The sequence below is a fragment of the Lonchura striata genome, chromosome 1 (genome assembly GCF_046129695.1).
Source record: "Lonchura striata isolate bLonStr1 chromosome 1, bLonStr1.mat, whole genome shotgun sequence".
NCBI lineage: Eukaryota > Metazoa > Chordata > Aves > Passeriformes > Estrildidae > Lonchura > Lonchura striata.
Window position 1 is genome coordinate 43,832,210 of NC_134603.1, and position 27,717 is coordinate 43,859,926.

A 27,717-nucleotide genomic window follows, 5' to 3' on the forward strand; every position below is an offset into this window, starting at 1 on the left:
CAAGCATATCCAGTGGCTAAAAAGGCATAAATTCCAATAACAATTATATTGTGTTGTAGCAAAAAAACCCAACCAAACAACCAAACCAAACTAAACAAAAAACCAAACACATCCCAAACAAAAACAAAACCAAAAAACCACACACACATGAAAAAAAAAAAAAAAAAAAAAAAACGAAAAACAAAACCAACAAAACAAACCCCAAAATCGCCCCCCAAAAGCCAAAACATTCAGACATGGACAATTGAAATAAATTTCATTTCTGGATTTTAACCTCAGACTAGGTCTGGTAACTTTGAATACTAGTGGACATTTTGCTTAGTTGGGGAACACAAGGTAATCTCTTTCCATGTATAGCCAAATCTATGAAAAATAGCAAAACTAAGATCCCAAGGAAACAGGAAACACAAATCATTTATCTCTCCCATGCAGACAATAACAGAATTATATTGATTCTGGAAAACAATAATTAAGTCCTTTCCTCTCAAGCTCATCTTAAGCTGCATTATTTTCTCAGTCAGATAAAGAATATATATTCTTTGTTTTCTTACCAGACTCCAGACCACCTGAAAAAAAAGACAGGTAAGAAGCCCAGGCACAGAAAACAAGCTCATGTTGTTCTCCACTCTACAGTTGTGTGGATAGAATTTTACACCAAGTTGGTATTTAAGATAGTAAATATCATAAATCAGAACCTTTGTCCTCTCAACAACAATTAACTCACCTTACCTATGGTTTTCTTGTCGAGTAAGCACATCATTGTCAAGTAAGTCCATTATTAGTGTATTGCAATAACTAACAGAAACATTTTAATTATATTTAAGAACTGTTGTGAGAAATAGTGTTGAAGAGAAATTGAAATACAGGGTGAAATAGAAATAAGAAAAAGGAAATACAGGGGAAAGACACACCGAAACACAGGAAATTCCATCTAAATTTAAGGAAAAATAAAACTTCTCATTGTCTCAAGCACTGGGACAAGTTGCCTAGAGAAGTTCTGGAGTCTCCTTGATGACAATCAAAACACAACCAGACAGAGATCTGAGTGACCTGCTGCAGGTAACCCTGCAGCACAACAGCAGAGGAATGAGCTAGGAGATCTCCAGAGGTGTCTTCCCACCTCAGTCATTCTGTGATTCAGAGAATAAAGGTGACACTAAAACCTTTTGAACAACAGAAAACTAGCAAGACTCTTGGCAAGACATAAATATATTAATAATTGCACATTTTTTTACAGAAACTGAAAGTGAGAAATGTGTGTACATTAAAAAAACCTATCAGCAACATAATTTGGCCATCCTGCTTTTGGAAAATGCAGAGGTATTTCTAGTGTTGATATATGTGAGATACTGCATTTATCACTAGTGTAAATAATAGCATCCTTCTCAATTACTTAAAGATTCCAGTCAAATGAATTTTTTAAATGTCAGTACCATTCTACTGTCACCACTGTCTGTGACTCTTGGGTATTTTTTTCAACTTCAACCACCTCATCTACTTCCTAGCTGTCAGTGAGTGCTGGGATTGCCACAGCTTCTCTTTAGGCTTAAACTGCAGGTACTTGTGGTAATTGTATGGTCAGGCTTTGCTAACCTTTTACTTTGTCAGACCAACTACTTGTATAGACTAACACAAAAATTAAGAATGGCATTTAGATTTTTTTATTGTAAATTCAGACTCACAAAATTATTATATCAAAGTTAATAACATGTTGCATTCTATTTTAACTATCAAAGATGATAAGAAAGAAAGATCCTAAGTAATGAGGACACCTAAGCCATTTATAGCTGCTCAGATCCAACCTTATTACATCATTGTTGATGCATTGAGAAGCAGTAGTTGTAGATATTATTGTTCTTATAATGGTATGGTCTTTTTCTATGAAAGCAACTAAATATTAAAATTCCCTACTCTCCAATAATGATGGTGTCAACTGGTCTGAAATCAGTGTTTGGTAGATCAAAAAGCTCTTTTGTCAAGATTTCTTCTGCAAGTTCAGCAGCCCTTGAATTCTGCATGTTGTCATCTCCAGCTGCTGGGAGATTATTAGTATGGATTCTGGAGGATGCCCGTGCACAAAAAACCCTGAAATCCGACTGTGGTTGCAAAGCACATTTGTTTTTATTAGATGCAGTACCAAATTATACATACCGACCCCTGGATTTTTTGAAAAGCTGCTGAGCAGGAGAAGGAGATGGAGCATGGTGCTCAGGTGGGAGGGGCAGGCAGGCACTGAACCTTCAGGAAGTCCCCTGGATTGAAATGGCATGCCTCTTGTCCTCTTCAGCCCCTCCACCCCAGAGCCACACCTCGTATCTCCTCCTCTCAGAGTGGAATTTTTCCAGTTACGACATCATCTCACACTTGGCCAGAGTGTGAGATGAGGCCACATCGGCTCAGGATACCACCTCCATGCTAACAACAGCTCCATTGTATATTGTTCTTCCTTAAGGTTAAGTTCCCAACACATTGTTTCTCTTAAGGGTCAAATTCCCACCAGCTAAGCAATAAGGATTTCTTCATTGCCCTTTCTTCATTATCTGGTCAATGTGCCCAGCAGCAGACCAAACATGGCAGGGCCTTAGACACAACTTTGGTCCCTGACACATGTGACCACATGATCCATGGTTGGAACACATCGACACTCCACCATTCAAACAACAGTATGATGCAGCATGCAATCTATTAAAGATCAGTTCAGTGATACTAAACTAGAAATACAACAAATAATACAAAGAAACCTACTACTTAAGGCACAAAGTAATCCTAATCCCTTTTTCAACTAATTCCAACCCCATGTCCCTCCAGCAAACATATTCCAACTGTTGTCTTCTACAAGTTGAGAAAGTGTTCATAATTCCTGTAGTGCATGGACAGAGTTAGGATGGTCATTTAAGTTTATACAACATACCTAATCAAAACCTTCACACCAATGCTCATGTGGTAAAACCTAAAAAACAATTGCTGCTCAGTTTTATAGTGTAGCTTGTTTAATGCTGTCTACATCAATTAACAAATCAGATATAGCTATGCTGGTAGTATTGCCAAACTTGGCTAACCAACAACTAACTCCATCAAGGCTCATGAGGGCTTGTGCACTTGCAACCCCAGGAGCCAATGAAGAGGAAGTGGTTGTCTTGACAGAATTTAGTGGTTGTCTTGTCTGGAATTTAGCTGTATCTCTGTAGTCAGGAGTAAAAGCATGTATGCTCTGGGTATGACAGTGGTGAGTTTGGTTTTATTGGATCCATATAGGAGTAGTTATATTTGGAGATAAGAGGGTTATCTTTCTTAAGGTGCATGGAAATTTAATTGCCATTGGCACTCTGGCCTAGGCTAAATCCCTTCAGATTAAGATGATATCATGTGGGAGTTGTATTCATGTACTAAAACTCAGGGTTAGCTGTGCTGTCATTGAATTATACCAGCATGAAGTATTTTAATACAATGGTGGCATTGACCCACCAAGGGCTATTTTTTGTGCTAATAAATTTAAAGGTGGTATAACTTTCTGCATTCAAGGTGCCTAAAATCCACAACTCCTCCGGGGATAAAGCAGGGGATTTCCCGAGGTGGGACATTTGCTGCCAGAATCAGGTAGCCAGACAGGCCACAGGTGCAGGGATGTGCAGGGATGCTGTTACATAAATGCTGCAGCTCGTGGGCAGTGAGAGGGACATATCATGTCATGGATCAGACACCTTGTGAATGGGTTCTGAGCCACAGCAGTGTAAGCTCTGGTCACCTTAGCCAGAGTCACCCAGATGTTTTTCCCAAGGGGGGTATCAATTGGAGGTACCCCGTTAAAACATAAACAGAAGTCACCTCCTCACCCCTTCTCCCATTCCCACCCACAGAAGTGTTTAGCAGGTACTCAGTGCCAGTGCTGTTCCTCTGGAATGGTAACAGTAAGCTGCTTTGCTTCTGCTGCCATCACCTCAGCAGCCATAGAACCAGGTTCCATGCGGTGTTGATACTACACCTTTGCATCTGAAAAGTAAAACTGCACAGGACCTTGAATGGATAGGGAGGGCATCATCCAAAAGAAAACTGACCCAACAGTTCCGCTGGGAAGTGTATGAGTAGAAGAATGGTGTTCCTAATGCCTGAAGTGAGTGGATGTTAATTTTCCTATTGTTTAAAATAGTGCAACTATAGAATAACTCCACTGAAACAAAGGTAAAATAAATTTTTGAAAAAACTATATACATCTGAAAATGTCTCTGCTTTTCTCATTCTTCCTCTACACAAAGAGGCTTTTAATCAGGAGGATTTTAGTTTTATCCGAAGACATCCAGCCCATATGTGCCAAAACCATCCCACAATGATAACCAAAGGACAGTCAGTAGGGACAATAGGGAGTGTTGTTTCAACATTGGCATACACTGTGAAGGAGAGGAAAGATAATTTCCAGAACAATAGTTTTATTCAACAATAGTGAGAAATAGGAACTGAGTTTTGTTTTAAATCAGTAATGGAGGCAGTATAATATTACAAATAATAAAAATAGAAAAAATTATGAAAATGACAACGTGATAATTATAAGTAAAGTAATATTATTAAAATGCTAGATGATCAAGCTATGGAAAATGGTTTTTAATTTTCTTGTGCTGCTCTAAGCTTTATTTTCCTTGTTGATTGGCTAATGACCAAGACCATGGAAACAGCAAAAGTCATAATTTTAAGACCAGATGAAATTTGGTGATACACATTAGAAGCATTAACAACTCCAGAAAACTGCTGTAGGAGCTGGATATTCAGCTCTGTATCCTGCAATACCCCAGTATGACATCATATCTTTCAGCAGATGAACTACATAATACCAGGACCTCAGTGGACAGGTTCACATTGTGCTTAGGTCCTTGACATTCTCCCAGGTAGAGGTCACCTGGCTACCTTGCTCTCCAGTTTTCCTTTGAAGGAAATCAGCTAGGTCTGATCACACCAAAGCATGAAGGCAGCTCCTTGGATAGCTCACTACCAACCCTTCCCAAAAGATAGCACGGACCAGCCTGCACTCTGTAGGCTTTGCTCAGTGTAGTTCTCCAACACCATTGCAAAAAACCTCACATTATGTCTTTCAGAACTTGCAGCACATACTTTAAGATTCATATAATGAAACCTCCACTCCAAAATACTGAAACACAAGTTACATGATACACTTAGATTAGAAAAACACATTAAAAATAGCAACTTGCAAGGCAGCTCTTGTGCTATGTATATACAAAATTTAACACTACAAATCTACTTGCTACTAATGCAAGGTTGAAAGCAAAATATAAAAAAAACACTTGCTTGTAACAAATCGTGAATGGTTGCTTGGATTTCTGCATCTCTTCCTGGAATCTTAATTCTGGCTTAATTGTGGCCACTGCATGGTGTCAAAAGCCCAGTCGGCAAGTTTTTTCTATTCCCAGCACTTCCCCAGGGGTTCCATTCCCCAAGATTACCTAGCTGCCACATTTTTTCAATTATCTCATCCAGAGGATTTCCTGTTTCATTAATCAAAAGGGGTTTTTTTAATTGCATTTTATATGCTGGGGGAGCAGTCTTAATCAGTCTATTTCTCATGGTAACAAACAGGGATCCCACATCAGAGTGTCAGTGTCCCCAGTAAAAATCACCACTTTAATTCCTTCCTCCTTCATTCACTGTATATAATATCACAAGGTATACCACAGACACTCAGATCCTGGTTATGCATTTTCTGTGGGGTATTCAATACTACATCCCTGGGTAGCTGTGGCTAGCAAATTAGTATCCTGTGCATAAGTTTTAAATGTATTCTCTTTAAAAGAAATTTGGGCTTAGCACCAAGAATTTCTTTCAATCTCCAGCATCCAAGGTTATGAACAAGACTTAGAGATTGCTTAAAGAATCATCAGCAAGGGTATCAGCAAAAATTAGATTTAATATTGACAAAGTTTGTTGACAAGATTCACTTTACTACTTACAGAACACTTAAGGCACCTCAAGTTAAAACATGCAACAACAAAGCCAAATAAAAGCCAATCAAAACAGATTCAACCAGGAACTGTGTGTGTGTGTGTGTGTGTGTGTGTGTGTGTGTGCGTGTGTGTGTGTGTGTGTGTGTGTGACAAAAGGATAGTAAGACAAGGATAAAAAGGAATATGGCTTAAAAGCTTAATATCATTCAACAGTACTTTAAGTTATACTTCAAACTTAAAAATTTAACAAAGGAACAACACTTACGACTAACTTAACTTATAACTTAAATTATACCTCAACTGTAACCATTTAACAGAAGAATCACGCTTAACAGCATTTAAACTAACTTATAATTTAAAACTTAACCTTACTTAGAGGTCTAGCTTACTGAGATCACAGATTGAAGTGCAGCAGCAGCAACAGCAGCTAGAAACACTTGCCTTTGCAATGTTATATTGGCCCTCAGCAGCTGTATGTCCTTGTCTTGTCTGTTTTTCAAGCTCTGTATTCTTTTCAACTGCAACTTTGTATGCAAATAACAGACATTCAGCCATGCATCTAGCAAGAAAAAGCCATTCTCTAGAGTGTTTTTGAGGAGTTTGCACAAACTTTCCCCAATATTTCAACACTCCCATGGAATCTTTAGCCTCCCATGACTTGGGCTCAATACTTGTACAAATTTCTAGCTTGTCCCACAATGTGTTCCAGAATTCTGGTGTCCACTGTTGCTCCACTGGTGGAGCCATGGTCCAAGGTTCCTTTTTATGAAATATCTTTACCAATGCACTCATATTAGAACATGATAACGACAACAGAAATAGTGAGGGCAATAATTCTGTTGTAGTGTTATCATCCAGAGACACCACAAATGCAAAGGACTAAGTTCTTCCTAGTGGAATCTGAAATGTACTTGAACTATGTTTAAAATACACCAGGCAAAAACAAGTGTATGACAGTGATTACACTTTGGACACAGAAAAACATTACTAAGCTCCCACACACAGCTGGGTACTCAGACTAAGTCTCGACCTCCCATATGCTGCACACACACATGGAACAGTGCCTCTCAGTACAGCTATGTGTTTCACTTTCTTAGTGCAACCATGCACTCCACTCCCCAAGCCCTGTCCTTTCTTTACATCAGTTTTTGTTCTCTGGGCATCCTCATCGCCATTATATGTTATGGATTCTGGAGGATGCCCATGCACAAAAAACCCTGAAATCCAACTGTGGTTGCAAAGCACATTTGTTTTTATTAGATGCAGTACCAAATAATACATACCGACCCCTGGATTCTTTGAAAAGCTGCTGAGCAGGAGAAGGAGATGGAGCATGGTGCTCAGGTGGGAGGGGCAGGCAGGCACTGAACCTTCAGGAAGTCCCCTGGATTGAAATGGCATGCCTCTTGTCCTCTTCAGCCCCTCCACCCCAGAGCCACACCCCATATCTCCTCTTCTGAGAGTGGAACATTTTTAGTTACAACATCATCTCACACTCGGCTCAGGATATCATCTCCATGCTAACAACAGCTCCATTGTATATTGTTCTTCTTTCACAGGTCATGTTCCCATCAATTGACCAAATACATTGTTTCTCTTAAGGGTCAAATTCCTACCAGTTAAACAATAAGGTTTTCTTCATTGCCTTATTTTGTCAAAACTGGTCAAAACTGATCAAAACTGAAAAGCTCTATCCATTTTTTCTTGATTACAGTACCTTACAAGGGCTTTGCGTAGATGGTGAACTCAACAGAAATAGTACAATTTTGGTCCTACTACTTGACTTCAGAAGAAAGCTTAACACTCTGCTTTTCGGCTCCCCTTTGAATGGAAATAATCACTAGAATTGTTCTTTGTTCCCCATTCCCACTTCTAAGATGTATCAACCACTACTTGGAGCTCACACCAAATTCTTGTCAATAGTATATAGAGGGATGAAGGGTTGTATGAACTTCCATGTCATGACCATTGCTGCTTTCAGGACTGGCTAAAAAGTGACTTACCTAAAGAAAATATTAGCAGGTGTGGGAATTGGCATATAGTGACACCAAACAGAGAAGGCACAGAAGTTATATGCTAACACACATTGCTGTTTCATTAAATAAACTCAGAGTTTTGACACCTCAACCAGTCATCTGGTAACAGAAAACAAATGCAATGGAAAAATACATACTATACCAACAACAGAACATCAGGACTTTTAAAATAGAAGCTCTTGGCAGAAAATTCAGTGTCACCCAGTAAGTAGCTGAAATAGGTTTTTTAGCCTATTTGATATTGAGAAGAAAGTAAATCATATATGGGCAGTCTTCAGGAAGTTTTTTTCTGTCTAACCATGGAAGATCTTTTCAACATACGTTACCTGCTTTCGTGACCGTGTTCTCTACAATGACAAACATCTTGCCTTACTGACTTATTGTCTGTGTTCAGGCAATATACCCATCCCTTATTTTTCTTCAGGGTTTTCCTACAGGATTCCTTGCATTTTTCTTACCAGATGAATAAAACAATGTCATACCTCCAGGACTGAGGTTCACAATAAGAAGTAACTTCGTGTTACTTCTGATTACTTAATAAAGAGTAGTGCAACTTACTTGAATAGACAGTGTGCATTTTCAGAACAAAAAGAATGGCAGCCTTAGATTAAATCTTTGTTCCACAGGCTACCAGGGCATATATGTTTGGGAATGCACTTGGTCAAGGCAGCTCAGGTTGCAAGCTGCAGATTGAGATGCCTGAGTCTTGTAAATAGTCAGACTAAAAAGTTTCCTTAATATATGACAACCAAAACAATGCATGTTCTTTCTTGGTAAAGTCAGGGATCTGTGGAATTCAAGAATGCTATTTCCATTAACATTTTGATCTGCAAGTAGAGCACTAGTATCCTGATTACAAGGATCTTCAAACTGGAGTTTGAAGAAAAATAAAAACATTAAATGCAAAAGAGAATGAGCAGATCTTTAACTGGTAGGTTGCTTTTTCCTTTCTTGCAAATCTTTGCCTTTAACACATTTCACAACTTTTACGAGCGCTAAGATATCTAATGAGCCCTGAGTAACTGTAAGAGACACCTGCAAAATCTGAGCTTTTGCCAGTCAATTACATTTCTTTCCCCACAGACTCTCATGCTCTCATGCTGCTACAGGAAAATGAGACATCAGAGCTTGCTGCTGATCTGTTGCAAGTGACTGCCTGGATCTCCTGCTGAGCTCACTTTTCGAGCACCAGAGATGGAGAGCATCCCATAGCAAACTGCATATTCCCTGGGACAGGCACCCTGTCATCTTGCCTTCCTAGTGGCACTATTGCCTGTGGGCTCTTCCACGGCACAGCAATAAACATACTGCAGTGCTTTTCCCCTGCCTTGCTGCAGAAGAAGGAACATTCATCAGACATCATCCAATGCAGATGGGAAGCATCACCTGTTTTACTCTTCTTAGTAAAGCTACTAAGCTTTGTAATAATCTAGAAAGAGACAGTAATGGGGGCAGAGAGATTGGGAAAAAATGAGTGGAGGAGGGCAACAATGCTCTTTTAAAAGCCAAATGAACTTAATTGCAAAATGCAATTTCAGCTAACTACTGAGAACCATAAACCCAAGTAAAATTACCTCCATACATATAGTGATTTTTTTAGAATTTTTAGTATGTAGTTTCACATTTAAATAGTTTTGTTAATCTTCTGTAAGGCAGCAAAGATGCTTTGGTAATTTTGCCATCTGTATCCTGCTCAGCAAACAATGGTGATTCATGACTGCTCGTGGACATTTGGTGGATACCTGTCTGATCCCAAGTTTCAGTGTCACCTTCAAGTGATATGGATTCATTACAAAACATGAAAAGTGCTGATTTGCAGAATGTCATGTGTCCCGCTCACAGCAGTGCTTATAGTTCAAATGTGAAAAGACCAGGATACTTAGATGGTCTATTACTCTCAGATAGTGGATTGTCCCTTGCCCTGTCCCAAGCTTCCTGCATTATCTTGCACAAACTGGGCTCACTTTTTCGGTTAATCTCCCAAGCAGAGATACTGTTGCAGTTTTATCTCCGTGGCTGATGAGGCAAAAGCAGCAGTGAAGATAAGAGTTGTCAGATACACCTGCAAAATAACACACCCTTGATCAAATGCAGAATGCTACAAGTTCAACACCTAAATATTTAAAGTTACCAGTGTTTACAAACCTAGCAAGTGTCATGTGGCATGTAATGAAAAAAAAAGTTAAAATTACACCAAATATCAAATACAAGTGTTACAACTGCTTGCAGAGAAGCAAACAAAGCAGGTTTGCTTTCATTAAGACTTTATCAAGAAAATGAAGCAGACCTTCAGCTTCCTTGCACTGCTTAGCTACAGGTCAATTTAAAAGCAAGGTCAAAAAGCAAATGGCAGAAATTTGGGTATAACATTGGACAGCTTCCTGCCTACTGCCACTTCAGACCTACTTTAACCATCATTTTTGTATGTGTAAGAAAACAGTATTTAATAAATTAAATAACTACTCATACAGGCTTACACCTCCCTCCCTCTCCCAGGGTGCTGAATCATGTCTGACATGTTTTTGCACAAACACATTTCACGCTAAATGTGAATCGGATTACTGTGTGAAACGAACTGTCGCTGATCAGCAGCTACTCAAGCGGCTGTGGCTGGCCACTATGATGCCACTGCAGAAGCACACTCCAGGGAGACTTCATTCTTTCTCAGATGAGGCAACATAAGCCTTAGCTGCTACAATTCCTCCCTTCATAGCAGAGGGCTGTCCCAGCCCCAGACTATTGTGAATGCTAAGAAGGGATAACGCTGCACACCTGGACGGGGCACCTGGCAGAGCTCGCACCAGCGCGGCGAGGGGATTAGCGAGGGCGATGATCAGTGTGCAGTCTCACAGAGCCAGAAGTCAGGAATGAGCACTAACCCCTTGTCACTGTCACAGAATGCATCAGTCCCCAGCTGCCCCCGTGTGCCTCCTGCCTGCACTACAGCGCTCGAACTCCAGAGGACTCTGGAGAACGCCCTTGGACAAGGAGAGGTCCTGCAGGTATATGGCGCTTGCAGGAACGTGTTACATTTAATGTCCGCTGGTGAACAGGGGAGCACTCCATTATTCCCAGAGTGGAGTCCACTGTTACTTGCCACAGATGATAAAGCAACATACTTTAAAATTTTTAAATTACAGATTTATGTAAGTTACAAGTATTCTTTCTGTAGAATAGAATGTCCCCAGCCAGTTTCTTAAATCCATAAAATCCATAAAAAGATTGATTGCATTTTATGAAATATCAGGAGAGAAATTCCATATCTAATAGTGTTTTGGAGCACACCTACTTATTGAATTATCACCCTTAAATACTTATTTAAAGAGGACCCAAAAATACTCAGTGCCCTCTGGTGGTTTGAATTATGAAAGACAAAAAGAAACTACTCAGGTTTGATCAGTCTCACAGCTAAGGCGGCACACGAATTGCACCTTCTATAGGAGTAGGGCCACAGCAGTCACCCTGAAGAAGAAAATACATCCCACACTCTTCAGTCCATACCTGCAAAACCAGAGAACCTAACACAAGGTTTTCTGGGCAAAAAAAAGGGTGCTATTACCATCAAAGAACTGGGCTTTGTGAACAGTTTTTAATTTTCAACCTGATCCTAATCTCTCCAATCCTAAACCACATCCTCCCCCTACAGAAAACAACAAAGTAAATGGCTTAAAATGTGTTCAAATCAATAAAATCTATCTGCTAAGACTTTCCCATTCTTTCCAAGTGCAAACACATTCTGAGAAACAAACTCCTTTAGCCACAGAAACATGTAAACATGTCAGCTGAACTCCGTAAATTATTGGTGCTAAGGTTCTTTGTTACTGTATTTACCCCTGTGGCCCACACCAGCCCCATATTAAGGGCACAGCCAGAGGAGCTTATACAAGATACAGAATGTGAAACAAAAATTAGTAGCCAATATAATCATAGCAACTTAATTGATGACTACTTTAAGAGAGAGAAAGGGGAGTGGGAAGGAAATTAGTAGTGTATATTTATGAGTACTACTGTAGGAAAATGCACATAGAGGAAAACAGGTGGTAAGACACTGGAAGAGGTTACCCAAAAATGCTGTGGGTGCCCCAGCCCTGGAAGTGTTTAAGGCCAGGCTGGATGGGGCTTTGAGCAACCTGGTCCGGTGGAAGATGTCCCTGCTTCTGGGCAGGGGTTGGAATGAGATTATCTTTAAGGTTCATTCTAATCCAAGTCATTCAGTGAAAAAAATGAGTGACAGAAATACAACAGTAGAGAAAGAACGTAAATTGTGAGAAGCACTTTTCAGTGACTACACAACCTCACATAAGATTATGCAATTTCATAAAAACAGTATTCTGCCTCTAAGTCCTGGGAAATAACCTACAGTTTCACACAACTGAGGAATGTCTCTAAATGTATACAGAGTACCTTAAGGCAGATTTGAAATATAAATGCTACACCACAAAATGCATTCAGCAGTAATGGCTCCTCCCTCCCTCCTTGCCCTCAACTTCCTAACAACATGAGTCATGGTGAGGCAGTAAATCTAAAATTCACTTTCTTAGCTCTTTCCTGATTGTGTCCACCAAAATGCTAGATGAAATAAGGCTGGTTAGAGCTGGAAAATGAAGAAGTGAAAACTGGTCCTTCCCAAATCAGACCTAGAGTTTGAGAAATACAAGAAACAGTACTCTACTCATGAGACAAAAAAATAACCCATGCTTTGATCCTAGCAAGTCTGGCAATTCCCTGGGAAGTATAAGTTTCAACATTATTGAAATGCCTCCTCATTGTAGATACCCTGAACTTTGTCTCTTGATTTATTTTTTTTTTTTTTTCCTCCCAAATACAGCCACAACAGGAAACAAAAGAAACATGATTTCTGGAGCAAATGTACGCTGCATGGAGAACAGACTATGTAGTTTCTGTGCCCTTTCATTGCTTGTTTCTTAAATTCTAAATGAAACTTGAAGATGCCTTCATCAGATATGCCTGTAGCTCTTCTGTCTTGCAATGAAGCAGCCTTGGATGCCAGCTTCTGCAGTCATTTCACAAATGTGCACTTGACCACATGTAGTACTGTCCCATCCCCTAACACTGCTCATGAGTTGGTGTGTCTATTTCTGCATAAAACAAAGGTTACAAAAAACACACCATTCACTCTTTTATAGCAGAGTCACAGACACTCATTCAAATCTAACCAGGCTCAAAAGTCAAATATAAAAAGAGGGACCCAGAAATGCTTCCCAAGCACAGAACTCCTTTTAATCCCAACTACCTGTTAGATGATGAACTGGGTCAACAAAAATCCCCCTCTCTCCCTGGGAACAAGGCCCTGGCTTAACGCTGGAGAACAAAGAGCAGTTTTACACAGCTGAAGTATCCTATAACCATGACACTACCAATATATCACATGCATTCTCTTTAAGTAGTGAAATATGAATTGCTGTAATGAAATCAAATGAAATCTCTTAACAAAGGGCTAATAAAGAGATTCAGAAAATACAGTGGTTTACTCAGAGATCAGAAAATTAGATTATATGGGGAAAGAATAAATAAAAAGGAAATTTACAAAGTTTTGTTACATTTCCATAATTTGAAACAACACATTAAGTCAATTTTATTACTCTGTGTGTCCTTAGAATGCAAAAGCAAAACAACCAGTTTTTTTCAGCACAAGAACAAAAGGCAGAAGGATAAATCACCTAGCTGCCACTTAGCTGGTTAAAATTTGTAACCAGCCCAAATGTACTGGCAATTCTTTCTTCAGAAAAGCATTAAATCTTCTCAGAAAACCTACCTTTAAATAACAAGGTTTGTTCATGACCCTAAGTGTTACATAGCTTCTTCTGTCTCCTTTTAAGATGTTATTTCTCTATTAACATTACATGGAACAGCAACAAACATGTAAACAGGAAAATATGCACAAAGCAGATTTGGGCCAACCTATAATCTTTTCTGCTTGCTGGAAATACCCAAGGTATGATATAAGATGCATCACCAGTCACATCTCATCATTCCAGCAGCATACACACTGTTCAAATAACTCAAAGTGTCTAGACATACAAGTGATCACATATTTAAGTTTTAGAAAGCATCTGAAAAGGAAGTAGCACCAAGGGAATTGATCATCTTTATTATGCAACAAAAAGACAAATAGAAAATAAAATACTTTAACAGGAAAAAAACCAGAAGGTACAATTCAAACATAACATATTGAAATGATACATAATGCAACATGAACATGAAAACATTGTTAAGAAGCAATCTTCTAGTAAAGATTTCAGGTTTTGGGCATCACCCATCACAAATACACAGCTTTTTGCGCGTGTCTGAGTTTCAGTGAGAAAGATCATGACCAGCAGCAACATATTCAAATAATTTTTCATTAAACATTAACCTAGTGAATGTATTGGATGCAATCTCTTAATATTAAAAAGTACAAAATCTTAAGCAAGGCAGCACCTGCCAATACAGATTTTAAATAAAGAGGATAAACATTTTGAAAGATTTTTTTGTATTGCATTAATACACACTTGTTGCTTTAAAATGTGTATTCAAGTCTCTCAACATTTAAACATGACTAAAATTCTCAGCAACTATGAATCAAGAGACAACTAATTATTGCTTTAGAAAAAATTGTTTCCCAGAGTTTTAAAACAGATGTCATTTCACTTGCAATTCCCAAGACATATTCAAGTAATAGAAATAACTAGTTCCAGCGTCCATGAGGATTCAGAATCTGTATTGGCTGTAGGCATTTATTGCCAGATCATATAAACATTTTGTTGAATCTAAAAAAGTTAACTAGACTTACATCTAACTGTTAAACTCCTTAGGAAATGTATGCAGTAATAAATCACCACAGTATGTGGTTTTATTTTAAAAACGTAAAATTTCATCATCAGGTATCTTGACATTCTTTTCTGTAAAAGGGCACTGTTTAATAGATGGCTTTACTGAGCAAAAGTAAAAATTTACTTTTTTTTTTCCTGTTGGCTCAGTGAGCCACTCCAAAACAGTATGTGGTCACACAAGCACCAGAGCTGACAGACAAGTGAGAATATACAGATATATATGGGAGCAAAAACGGAAATTGGAATACAATTTCCAAGTGTGGTCTGCTGTCAAAATACTGTAGTGAAATAGTAACAAAATGCAAAAAATGTAGTTATAAAAGAGATGTAAGCTTCAGACAAAGTTTTTGAAATAGGCAGCTATTTCTGAAATAGACAACTTTCTCTGAATTTTAGCCAGCAATACCTTCAGTAATATTTTACACTCAAAAAAAATTTAAGATAGAAAAGGCAAGATAAAATGCATAGTGGGTTAGTTCCAACACTCAAAATAGAAGTTTCAGTTCTGAAATACATTACATTGTAAAATGAGGCATTTCAACCTTATCACTTTTGGAACATGAAATATTTCAGCATTTAAAGAATAATCAAAATCTCTGTTTGGAAAGAAAAAGGTAGGCAGGCCACAAGCAGTAGACTGTACTTTGGCTGCACAACTGATACTACAAAATAGAAATCACCATCTAGGCAAAAAAATTACTGGGGATGTTTTCCACCGCATATGCAATGCTCATTAATAACAATAACTTGACAAGGGGTGATGGAAACACATAATGCAGTCCGCCCTAACAGGTGTATGTTCAGCACACTATTTAAAACATCAAAATGTATGCTGTGCAGTGTGAGTCTCAGATTCGGTCAAAGAGAGAAATGAGAGTTTCTAGCCAGGCAGAAGCCTGGGAAAGAGCTGGAGAAGAATGCAAATAATTCTCTCTCTTGTTACTCACATTGTTTATAGTTAAGTTCTATCACTGTGGGTCAAGCACTCTGCACCAAAGGTGTGGGTTGTTTTCACTTCAGGACCAATGGAGTTGTTCCTCACAAAGCTCTGTATAAAAGAGCAGTGTATTTTGAATAAACCGGAGTTTTACTCTCAGCAGCCTTCTGGTCAGAGTCTCTCCATTCCCGTCCTGCCTCAACAGCGACAGTGCATCCTTCTCTCACCTTCTCCCTTTTAGTATTATATAAAAGATCCTAAAGTTTTTATGACTGGATTTTCCATTTAAATTCAAAATTGCATTATTACTATTTTCTCCAAATTTAATTATGTTCTTGCTGGGAAGGTGGAAATCTAGAACAGGAACTCTTAAAATATGTTGGTCACTATTTTAAAGTAAGTGTTTTCTTCTCAACAGTTTTTTGAAGCCTTCAGATGCAAGAGATGTACAAGTTTTAAACAGCTTTACAAAAATAAAAAGTTTTTCTAGTGTGAAACTGGTTTAGTTATTTAGCAACACAACCTTCCATGAAAGACAGGACAGACCAAAACTTCAATTCCAAATGCAAAACTAGTAGTTCTTAAAAAGCTCCAGCAAGACCTGGTCACAGGCATAGGCCAAAAAAGTACACCTTTTGCATGTCATCTTGAATTGCTCAGAAAATATGTAATCTTCCATAGGAGTACAGAGAATACGTCTCATCATATTAGTAAGCAAGCATCCTATTTTAGTTATTCCCAAAGATGAAAAAATAGATTTAGTTATTCCTAGGCAATGGCATCATTCTTTCTCAATGAAAGGTGAAAAAAAGCCCTACTCTGCATTGTTATCTATAGAAATCTTTTAATATTTTAAGCTGTTGTTATTTTCTGTCACATAGCAATAGTAAAAAACAAATCACAACAACAAAATAAAATTAGTCCTTGGCAGGACAAATGCCTGTCTTTGTCAGGAAGAGGAAAAAAATAAATTATCTAACAAGATACCTTAGAAGACAGATGAACTTGAAGAAACCCAACAGTACAACAGAGCATCATCCCATGTCTTTCTAAAGATACTTTCAAAGCTGGTTTTGGTGAATCAAAACATCCTACATTAATCATATGAACATGTAATTAACAGAGTAGTAAAAGTTAGAGAAAATCAAGACAAGAGTGAGAAGTTCCAAAAATGTCCCTAATTCCACAGGGGCAGAACTCAGTCAAGATGTCAAGCCTGAGTTTCAGCAAAATCAGAAGTCCTTATGAGCGTGAAAAGAAGCTTAGCCCAGAAAAGAGGGTACTAAACAACATTTTTATTAATATACCCTTTGGATCTCCAACAGAATAAAGTAATTTTTCTGTCAGATAATCAGTATGAAGATGAAGGGGGTTCTACTTTAAAAGTTCACATGGCAGGATTCTTGAACTGCATTTTGGTATTGGGCTTCTTCATCAAGCTGAAGATTCTAAATAAAATGAAAACATCATCAAAATTGGTAAATATTCAAGATAGCATAGTCATTAGTTTAATCATTCATCTGCTATGTTTTTACATAGGAAATGGCACCTAGACAAAGACTCTATGCTACTAGATGATTGTTTATATTGCACAGAATCTTTTATTGTACCAAATACCAAGAGACACATGAGACAGGAGAAGAATAGAAGTATCAGTAGAGTGGGACAAGGATCATTAAGCAGAAGGGTCCATCTTCTCTCCCTGGCTCAACTGCATTACAGAACAGCCAGCTCAGGAAAGCTGTCTGTGTCACGCAATTGTTTTAACAGGGCTTCTAATCAGCCATAACATCCTCCATTAATAAAACCAAAATGGGATCCCCAGACAACAGTAATCATAGACTGTTGAGAATACATTGCCTAAAATGGGAAAGCAAACACAGCACACAAAAAGTCTGCTACTTTTTGCAGGAATATCCTCCAGGTTCTTAATATGCCAGAGTGATGAATTTTTTAAGTGCAATTCTGGCAGTTTCCCCAAATCAGAATTCCTATCACCAGTTTTAGGTCATCATCCATGCACTCATGGTGAAGAGCCAAATCTCTCCTTTCAAACCCTAGCTCTTCAGGCCTTTATCACAGCTCACTCAACTCAAAGGACAAGATACATCATCTTTGCCATTGCCACCCAGTGAGACTGTCTGTGACTCAAATACTATACCTGTTGCACACCAAAGCCTGTCAAACTCTGTAGAAAAAACTACAATCTCTCCAGCTCTCTGATGCCACATGCAGAACCCAAATGTTTGGCTTGACTTACAAATCAGCCACTGACTACATCTGTGTATGTAGTTCTTCATCTACTTATAAGGTCATTTACTCAAAGAAAGCCTGAAAAAGGGCAACCTAAACACTGATTAAGTGAAACATCTCTTTTTCAGTCTCTCTCACTACATACAGGAAGAGTGGCTGCAGCAGCAATACCAGCTAGTCAAGCTGCACATTGAGTCCTGAAAATACAACTTCACAATTTCTGCTTTAAAAGGTCAATAATGTCCATAAAAAGAGTAGCATCTATCTTATTTCCCCTGGATGCAGCAGTAATAAACTGTTCTAATAAACAGAATAAAACCAATAAATAGTTCAGATTGAGAACACTAAGCCAAAGACTGAACTCATCAGCTTGGATCAGTTTGACAACACCTATTCCCAGTAGCACTTCATGTTAACTTCATGATAATGAAGTTTAAGAACAGACAGGTCTGCTTCCGAGTTCCATACAGGACAGGAACATGGCATGTCCAGAGCACATGTCAGGTACAAAATTTTTATTTGGCATTTTGATTTTAGGAAGAGTCACCATTTATTCCTCCACACATCAAAGAAGAAAAAGCTTACCACAAATTCTCCGTAGTCAAATCGGTGTCTTAGATTTAGATGGCTAACAAGATTTCTAGTAACCTGGTTAGTATCTGCCCATGGAAGAGATACACAAATAGGACAGATCTGAATTTGGAGGGGGAAGGGAAGAGACAAAATTAAAAAAAAAAGTTATTGACAACGAAGAATGCATTAAAGACATGTTCTACAGGAATAACTAGTCTATTACTCAACCACTATCAAAATACACTAAGACATTAACATCAAATCATACTGCTAAGTGTGCTTTTCCTTAATTGTGTAACATTCAAAAACTACATTTCAACTTGATCAATTTCTAAAGTGTTTCTCTTGGGAGTGAAAAATTATCATATCTGTCTAAGTTAATTCAGAAAAGAAAGTGACTACAGCATCCTACTTATTGTTTTGAAGATTTTTCATACAATTGAGATGATCAAGTAAGCCAAAAGAAAAAATAACACACCCTATTACAGGTGAACATAATAGAAAACCAAAGAGATTTTTCTCTTGCAGACCCTTTGGTTACGTTGGATTACTTTTCAAGTAACTGTCTGTTTCACACAAAACAGTAGTTACGTTACAAAATGTGATTCTATAGAAACAGACCTGAACTACTAAATAAAGAAGAGTTAAGCATTAGGCTCAAAAACTGAGCCTGTTTCACACCAAGATAAATGAGACAGTTAAGTCAGAAATGCCTTAGAACCAGCAGGCTGGACATGAAACGTTTTCACATCTAAGTCACTCCTCAATTTAAATGCACTGCATGAAGTACATTGTCTGTCTTTTTCAGACCACAGTGATTGTTACAGATATGGAGTAGGGACTGCACAGTTAAAATGCTCCACATAATTACAAAGAAAGTAGCTTAAGAAACATACATAAGCAGCTCTACTTACCACAGGAACGATCTGATAAAGATGTCTATTATTACAGTGATCCAGCAAGCGCTGTCTGGTAAAATTGGCTTCCTGACACAGGGGGCATTTGAAGGTTGGGTGTCCACTGTAAACAGAAATACAAGAGTATCAAACAAAAAAGTTTCAGAAATAGTGTTAAGAAACCATACGAATTAAGCTATCATTGTTTTCCCCGGCTTTGATAACAACAAAAAACCTCCACACCCCCACTGACATATTAGCAGATCTAAGGAGTCCCAGTGCTACTATCACATTGCAATTTGGAAGTACATTTACAATTAGTATGCCTAAATGCACTCTTCTGAGACTTGTGCTTCTTTTGTTCCCACTGCAGCTACACCCTAGTTTTGCTTTCTTGTATCATCTTTTAGTGCAAATCTTTCAAGGAAGTACTAAAATACCCAAATTCTAACAAACAGATACAAGCGTACAAGAAACTACAGGATTCTAGAAATACAGCTCTGGTATTTTTGTGTGGGTTTTTTTGTATTTTCGTTTTTGCATTAGCAGAAGTTTGCACTGTGACTATCAGAATCTATTCTAATAACAGCTATAGACAAGTAAGCAACATACCTTGTTTCTCCTTGACGTATTTGATTATTAGCCATCTCGCCAGTGTCAGATATTGCATCATTCCTGCTACTTTAAATGAAGGAAAAAAAAAAACCAATGGAACTTCAGATTATTTACTCAACTACCAACATTTTAAAAGTTTAATAGTAACAGAGGTGGGGGGAATATGCATTAAGTCCCATGAATTCCAAGGCAACATACAATGGCACATAGCCTAACCCTCACAATTTTCCTTTGTCTCAATATTTACAGAATCACCAAGCCTGAAAGAAACCTTCAAGATCATCTGCCCAAATGTCAACCTAGCACCACCATAACCACCACTAAATTATATTCCCAAGTGCCACATCCAGACACCTCTTGAACACCTCCACAGGCAGTGACACTCCATCACCACCCTGGGGAATTTACTGCAATGCCTGACCACAGTCTCAGTAAAAAAAAAGTTTCTACTATCTAATCTGAACCTCTTCATGTGTAACTTAAATGGTGAGGCCATTTCACCTCGTTCTTTCACTTCAAGACATGGCAGAAGAAAGTCACCCTCACCTCACTACAACCTTCTCTCAGGTAACTGCAGCAAGGAAGTCTTCCCTGATCCTCCTTTTCTCCAAGATAAACAACCCCAGCTCCCTCAGCTGCTCACCATACGACTTGCACTCCAGACCCTTCACCAACTCCATTGCCCTTCTCTGAATTCACTCCATCACCTCAATGTCCTTCCTGGATTCAGAGGCCCAGAACTGAACACAGGATTCAAGGTGTGGCCTGACTGGTGCTGAGTACCAGGGGACAATCACTGCCCCAGTCCTGCTGGCCACACTGTTTCTGATACAGGCCAGGATGCCACTGGTCATCTTGGCCACCTGGGTACACTACAGGACCATAGCTCAGCCTCTGTCAACCAGCACCCTCAGCTCCTTTTCCATTGGGTCGATTTCCAGTTATTCTTCCCCCAGCCTGTGGCACTGCCCGAGGCTGCTGTAAGTGCAGAACCCAGACACCTGGCCTTTTTGAACTTCACACCACTGGCCTCAGCCCATTGATCCAGCCTATCCAGATGCCCATGCAGAGCCTTCCTGCCCTCCAGCAGATCAACACTCCCACCCAACTTGCTGTCATCTGCAAACTCACTGAGGGAGCACTCAATCCCCTCATCTGAATCATCAATAAAGGTGATAAACAGGAGTGGCTCCAAACTGAACCCTGGGAAACACCACTGGCGACCAGGGGCCAACTGGATCCAACTACATTTACCACCTCCCTCTGGGACCTGGCCATCCAGACAATTCTTTTCACCCAGAGCACACTTGTCCAAGCCATAGGCTGCCAGCTTCCCCAAAATAATACAGTGGGATTGTGTCAAATGTGTTCCTGGAGTCTAGATAGACAGCATCCACAGTCACTCCCTTATCTACTATGCCAGTCACTTTGACATAGAAGGAGATGAAGTTGGTCAACCAGCACATGACTTTTGTAAACCCATGTTGGCTGGACCTGATTCCTGGGTAGTCCTGCACATGCCACATGATGGCACTCAGGATTATCTGATCCATGACCTTCCCCCATACACTAAGGTCAGTCTGACATGTCTGTAGTTCCCTGGATCACTCTTGATCCTTCTTGTAGATGGGCATTACATTTGCTAATTTCTAATCAACTGGGATTGGAAAAACCTCTGGATAATTTAATTACCATGGTGATGCTTGGTGGCATACTACACAACTTTACCGGAAAATGGTATATAATACAACAAACATTTAGTCAACAAGATCGGTAATGCAGGTGACAGCCAAGTATTATAAAAGCATTATGAACTATATGACTGTAAGACAGGTAGCACTTTCAAAGTTTTTTTACTTAGGAAGGTGTAAAAGGCCTTTAACTGCCATGTAGTCACACAAATAATTGGCAACTTTTAACTACAACAAGGTACATTTTCTTATGCTGAGCAAAAAATAAACTATTTTTCCTAAAGGAAGACTAAAACAGAAGAACATTTTAGAAAGTAAATTTGACTATATATGCACCTCTTGCTAAGCAAGAAGAAAGTGTACAGACATGCTAAGAATATGAATATTTACAGTCACAAATACAGTAACTGTAAATTATTTTATACTTCTGTGGTATTATAATCACAGGTGTTCTATTGTGGCAAACTGCATAAATACTGATACCGGAATATTTAGACACTTTGGTGAAACATTGCTGCAGCTAATTTCAGTAACAGCTTCAACTTTCAATAGACTGATGGGTTGAAAAATCAAATACAGAGAAGTTCAGACTGCTAAAAATAGAAAATCAATGGCAAAAAAAGGGATATATATAATAAAGCTCTGTGAAATTGACATATAAAAAGCTTTTCAAAAATAACCAAAAATCCCCAACCCCTACCATCAATGAGACTATATGAAAAAAAAATATTAGCTTTACTGCCTAAAAACAAATGGCAAGTGTCATTTGATTTTATGGTGTGTAACATACTGGAATTCCTTATATATTTAATAAGAGATCAGTTCAAAATAAATTCAATCAGAAAGCAAAAGCTTGCACAGTATTGTTTTGAAACAGGATACCCACTAAAATAAACTTCGGAAAGGGGAGGGGGAATAAAAATAGACAGGAACTTCTCCAGAGGTAAATATTATGAAATATGTTACAAAGTAAGCTGCTCAAATGCTGTCGAGGCAAGGAAAGCAAGCTACAAATATTAAATACTTTTTAGGAGAGTCTCTAGAAGACATTTCAAAGCCATCATGCAGAAAGGTTTTCTTCTGTCTGTTAAGAGTAGAGAAAAAGACCCGAAAAATCTCTTATTTTGAAACACAAAATATAGATAATAATAAATTCAAAAAGAAGAAATGCCCTGGAAAAAAATACTTTCCATGGGGGGAGGGGGGTGGGGAAAAAAGATGCACTGTTGCACACAGAACACCCTGATTACCTGTTCCCTGTTGCATCTTGGGAAATCTGTAATTTTGGCATAATTGAAGAAACACCATATTCATCCTGATACTTCTTACACGTTTTATAATGCTGTCTCATCCATGAAAATCTAACCTGAAAATAAAATGCCAAATTACTGAAATCGTACTAAACAATCCAGGGATAGATAGAAGGAAGAGATAATTCTGTCAACAGAAAGCAATGCATGCAGGAATTATTTAGACCTCATGTGCAGCAGAAACCAGAACATGTGTCTCCCTTTTGAGCATGAACACTTTCTTCACCAACAGGACATCTCCAATTCCTCTCTCTCCTTAGAGCCAGCGTCACTCCTGAGACTGGAGAACATTGCCACTCAAACTGCTGGACATCTGAGAGCTTTCTCAAGGATGAAAGATGCAAGTAAACACCATTTAATTGAAACAAAGTCACTGGAACTACACCTCCATATCCAGGATCAATAGGTGATGAGCTAGAACAGAGAGTGGCTGTGAGGATGGGATAAGCACCACTGCTCCTTCAGTCTCCTCTGGCCTGCTGTTACCTCATGCAAAAAACATTTTTTTTTTTTTGAATTAGGTGTGTTTACTCACTGGCAGGGGAAGGAAACAAACAGGTGAATTATCACCAACTTAAGGCTGCCTATTGACCTTTAAATCAAATTAAGAGAATGAGTTGCTTAGATTTGTCAGAAGTCAGCTGAGTAGGACATTCCCATGAATTTCAGCTCCAACAGCACTCTCAGAAGGTGCTTACGGGTCTAGAGGCCAAACAAAATCGTATCTTACATGCCTGTGCCTAAATTCCATTAAAGTTATTCTGTTTGGTTCTTCTGTCTAGTTTACCAACTTGCTATCAGTTTCTTCTTCCCCACCTTTTATCTCAATGAATCATATGAACAATGCAAGCAGCTGAGGGCTCCATTAGTGCTGATCTTCACATTGGCAGAAGTCCCAGGTGAAATGAAATCAACATAAAGACTACCTGGATTTAATGCATTTTGTTATAAACAAAAAGTCTGGCTGAAATCCTACATCTGTTTATATTAAAAGAGACATAACTCTTGGTTTCATTGAGGGTCAAGATTTCACCCAGTGTTCCAAAAATAATGATCCCTTTAGAAAGGAAATTAAAGGAACGTAAAAGGACTGATGGGGAAGGAGGAAATTACATGATTGATCATGTGGGCATTGCAACTAATCAACTCACATATTTTAGTTTTAAATTAAATTTCATAGTAGCTCAAAGAAGTTGCATTTCCATACTGAGAGTTTCTGAGGTTTTCTATATATCTGCAATTTTCATGTTCAGCTCCTTAACTTTCCTTTTGTCATTTTTATAGCTGTATCAATTTTTTCCATCTTTTCACAGAAAGCTGGCACTCCACTTAAAATGCCTTTAATGACAATTCAAGATGCTCTTTCAGTTTACACCTGTTAGGTACAGCTAGCAGGCACTGCATGCCCAGTATATGCACAAACCACACAAAGCTAAGTTCAAATTGCTATAGGCTCTTCAGCTCCAAGATGAGAATGACACACAGTAAAGGCGTGTCTGGACAAAAACATGAAAAATTTATTCAACTTTTCTTAAAGTTTTACTCTACCTGCTTCTCACAGCATCTACAGCCCCCAGAAGCTTTCTTCATACTGTTTTCAACATCTAGAGCCCTTTTGGGATACGTTCTTTCTTTTTTAGTCACGCTCCCTCGGCAGAGAGGACAATGTGTTCCACTTTCTCTTATAGCTGTCAAGAAGCACTTCCTGCAAAACCTAAATTGAAAAGTTACCACAAACACAGGTTAGCAAAACATACAGTTAGATACTTCGTCCTTAAAGAGAGCTGGACGATTGTTAGGGAAAAAAAAAAAAAAAAAAAAAGTATCAGAGTAATAGTTTACCGAATACAAAGTTTGACTTCCTAAAGAAACATGAAATAATGGTGCTTATGATGAAGTATATGGAAATCAGGGGAGCTTGGCAATGCACTCTAGATAAAACTCGCTTTATTTATTGACTGGTATTACCGAGCTGCATACCAGATTGATCACTAATGAGATATTAAATGGTGCAGCAAGCACGTGATTTTGGACAATCTTATCAGCATAACTCCTGTTTTTTGTCCTTAAGCAGAGCCAAAACCACTGCAAAGCTTCATTCAGCACGCGTTTCCAGAGACCTCAGGTCACCAGCTTTTGCAGCTCTCCTTCCTTACGCACCAGCTGCCAAAGCTATTTTGCTTTTCTACAAAGTAGTACGTTGTAATCAAACGTCCCTGGAAAAAAAAAATGCTGAATAGATGAACTGAAAAGAGAGAACGACTCACACTACCGTCCTTGTTCGAAAAGGAACGGGGAAAACCATGAAGTTAAAAACCGCGAGTTAGCTCAGACAGCACAGCAAAACTCCCCCACCGCCGACCAGCCACCCGGGGATGTGGGGGGGGGCGCTTCTCTAAATGACCGGTCCTCGTCGGCTACAAAAGAAAGAGGCGAGGGGAGGCTGGAGCAGCACTGGGCTCGTATCCTCACCGCCAGCGTCTCCAGGCCGAGGGTCCGTGCGCCGGGAGCGGGGGGGAGCTGAGGAGCACAAGGCGGAGAGCCGGAGGAGGCGAGCAAAAGGCTTGGGAAGGGGCGGGGGTCGGGATACCCACACGTGCTGGCAGTTGGCGGTCCTCACGGGCGTTTTGAACACCTCCTGGCACACCGGGCAGTAAAAATCATCCTCGCTGAAGCACGCCGGGGCCGCCGCGGCCCCCTCGGCCATGGCAACACGTAAGGGCCTCTCCGCCACGATCGGGGACGACGAACAAGCCCCGCCCTGGCGGGCTGAGGAGAGCCCGGCCCCGCTTCGCTCCCGGGGGGCGCTGCCGGGGTCGGAGAGCGGATGGCCGGGGGCAGCGGCGCCGGGTGGGAGCCGGGCCGGGCCGCGGCGGGGCAGCGGAACCGGCCGGGCCCGCGCTCCGCCCGCCGCCCCTCGCGGCTCCGCCCGGGCAGCCCCCGCCCCGCGCTCTACCTGGCGCCGCCCGGGGAGGAAGAACCCGCCGGCTCCGGCCGCGCTCCCGGCGGCACCCGGGGGGGCGGGGCCGGGGTTTCCATGGCGATCGCCTCCCGGCCCGCCGGGGCTGCTACGACACAGCCCCGCTCCGCCCTGCCCGGGAGGCTTCCCCGCTCCGCCCGCCCCGCCCCGCCGCCCCGCCGCCCTTCCGCCGGGCGGGCGCTCGGGCCTGCGCGGGCAGCGCTCCGCGGTGGGTTGTTTCTGGGTGGAATCGTCCCGGGCCCCGTGCTCCGCACCCCTCGGGCCGCGCCTCGAGCCCCGTGTTCAGTTCTGGGCCTCTCAATCCTGGAAGGACATTGAGGTGCTGGAGCGAGCCCAGAGAAGGGCAGCAGAGCTGGTGAGGGCTCTGGAGCACCAGTGAGGGGCGGCTGAGGAAACTGGGATTGTTTATCGTGGAGAAAAGGAGGCTCCTTATCGCTCTCCATATGAAAGGAGGGTGTAGCCAGAGGTGGAGATGGCCTCTTCTCCCGATTAACGAGTGACTGGGACTAGAGGAATTAGCCTCCAGCTATGCCAGAGGAGGTTTAGGTTACACATCAGGAGGAATTTCTTCAGAGTGATTAAACATTGGAATGGGTTTCCCAGGGAGGTGATGGATCAGCATTCCTGGGGATGTTTAAGAAAAGATGATGGCACTTGGTGCTGTGTTATAGCTGACTTGGTGGTGTTCGGTCACAGGTTGGATTTCATGATCTCTAACCTGACTGATGCTGGAATTCTGTGACTGGGACTAGCGGTGATTTTATGGAGTAGTTTTAGTGGTATTATTGAGAGTTGGGGCGCGTTTTCAGCCTCCTGAATGATCCTGACAAAAAAAAAAATTAAAAAATCTTAATTTAGTGGTATGACTGTGTTTTTCTTCTAGAGAAGAACTTTAAAGAATATCTATCCAGCTGTATACTGATGCCAACACACTTCTCCAGGTAGAGAGGACTTTGGACCTATTAAGCACATCTAGAACTGACCTCATCTGGACATAACTCTTGGCATATAAACATTTTCAACCTAAAATGTTGAAAATGCTTTAAAAGAAACAGATTTGTAGGGAGTATATCAACCATATTAATTTGTGACACTTATAATCTTAACATTCAGATTGGGCCTGGTCTTTTTTTGCTCGGAGATCATAGAATGGTTTGGGTTGGAAGGGACCGTAAAGATAATCTAGTTCCATATGCTCTGCCCTGGGCAGGGACACCTTTCACTAGTCCAGGTTGGTCAGAGCTCCATCCAAACATGGACTTGAACTCTTCCAGGAATGGAGCATCCACAACTTTTCTGGGTAACCTGTTCCAGGGCCAGGACTGAGAGAAAATGGACTCTTCATCTTGGTTTCCCCTGTGTCCTTGACTGCAGCTGTCTGTACTGTAGTTAGATGTTCAGAGGAGATCTGTAGGTGAGGAGCTCTCGCTCTCTCTCTCTGGCCTTCCAGGAAAGAGAGAGTGCAAAACATTAAGAGCTGTGGTTCACATATGCTTTCAGACTCCAGCATTTCAAAACTGACTGAAAACCTAAATGCTTTAGACATCCATCAGAGCTGGTTCTTGTGGCTGCTAGTGATCAGCAGCAAGAGGCAATGCCCATGACACCATCTGGGCTCATGGTTTGGAGGGGAGAGGGCCCTGCA

At 40.2% G+C, this 27,717-nt stretch overlaps 1 protein-coding gene across 2 annotated transcripts in view; it reads right to left on the reverse strand.

Moving 5' to 3' along the window:
* Positions 1-25,956, reverse strand: part of LOC110468125 (E3 ubiquitin-protein ligase RNF138) — a 51,277-nt gene extending 25,321 nt beyond the window's left edge. The window contains exons 1-7 of one of the 2 annotated variants that reach the window (XM_021525727.2): positions 25,687-25,956; positions 24,641-24,806; positions 23,033-23,148; positions 20,089-20,157; positions 19,495-19,600; positions 18,593-18,700; positions 14,080-17,202 (exon numbers count right to left, since the gene is read on the reverse strand). In XM_021525727.2, coding sequence (XP_021381402.1) covers positions 17,134-17,202; positions 18,593-18,700; positions 19,495-19,600; positions 20,089-20,157; positions 23,033-23,148; positions 24,641-24,806; positions 25,687-25,799 — 747 coding nt within the window. In that variant the 5' untranslated portion in view covers positions 25,800-25,956 and the 3' untranslated portion in view covers positions 14,080-17,133. Of the gene's footprint in view, positions 1-14,079; positions 17,203-18,592; positions 18,701-19,494; positions 19,601-20,088; positions 20,158-23,032; positions 23,149-24,640; positions 24,807-25,686 lie in introns of those variants that run through there. The other variant, XM_021525728.2, reaches the window with a different exon arrangement.
* Positions 25,957-27,717: the final 1,761 nt, after the last annotated feature.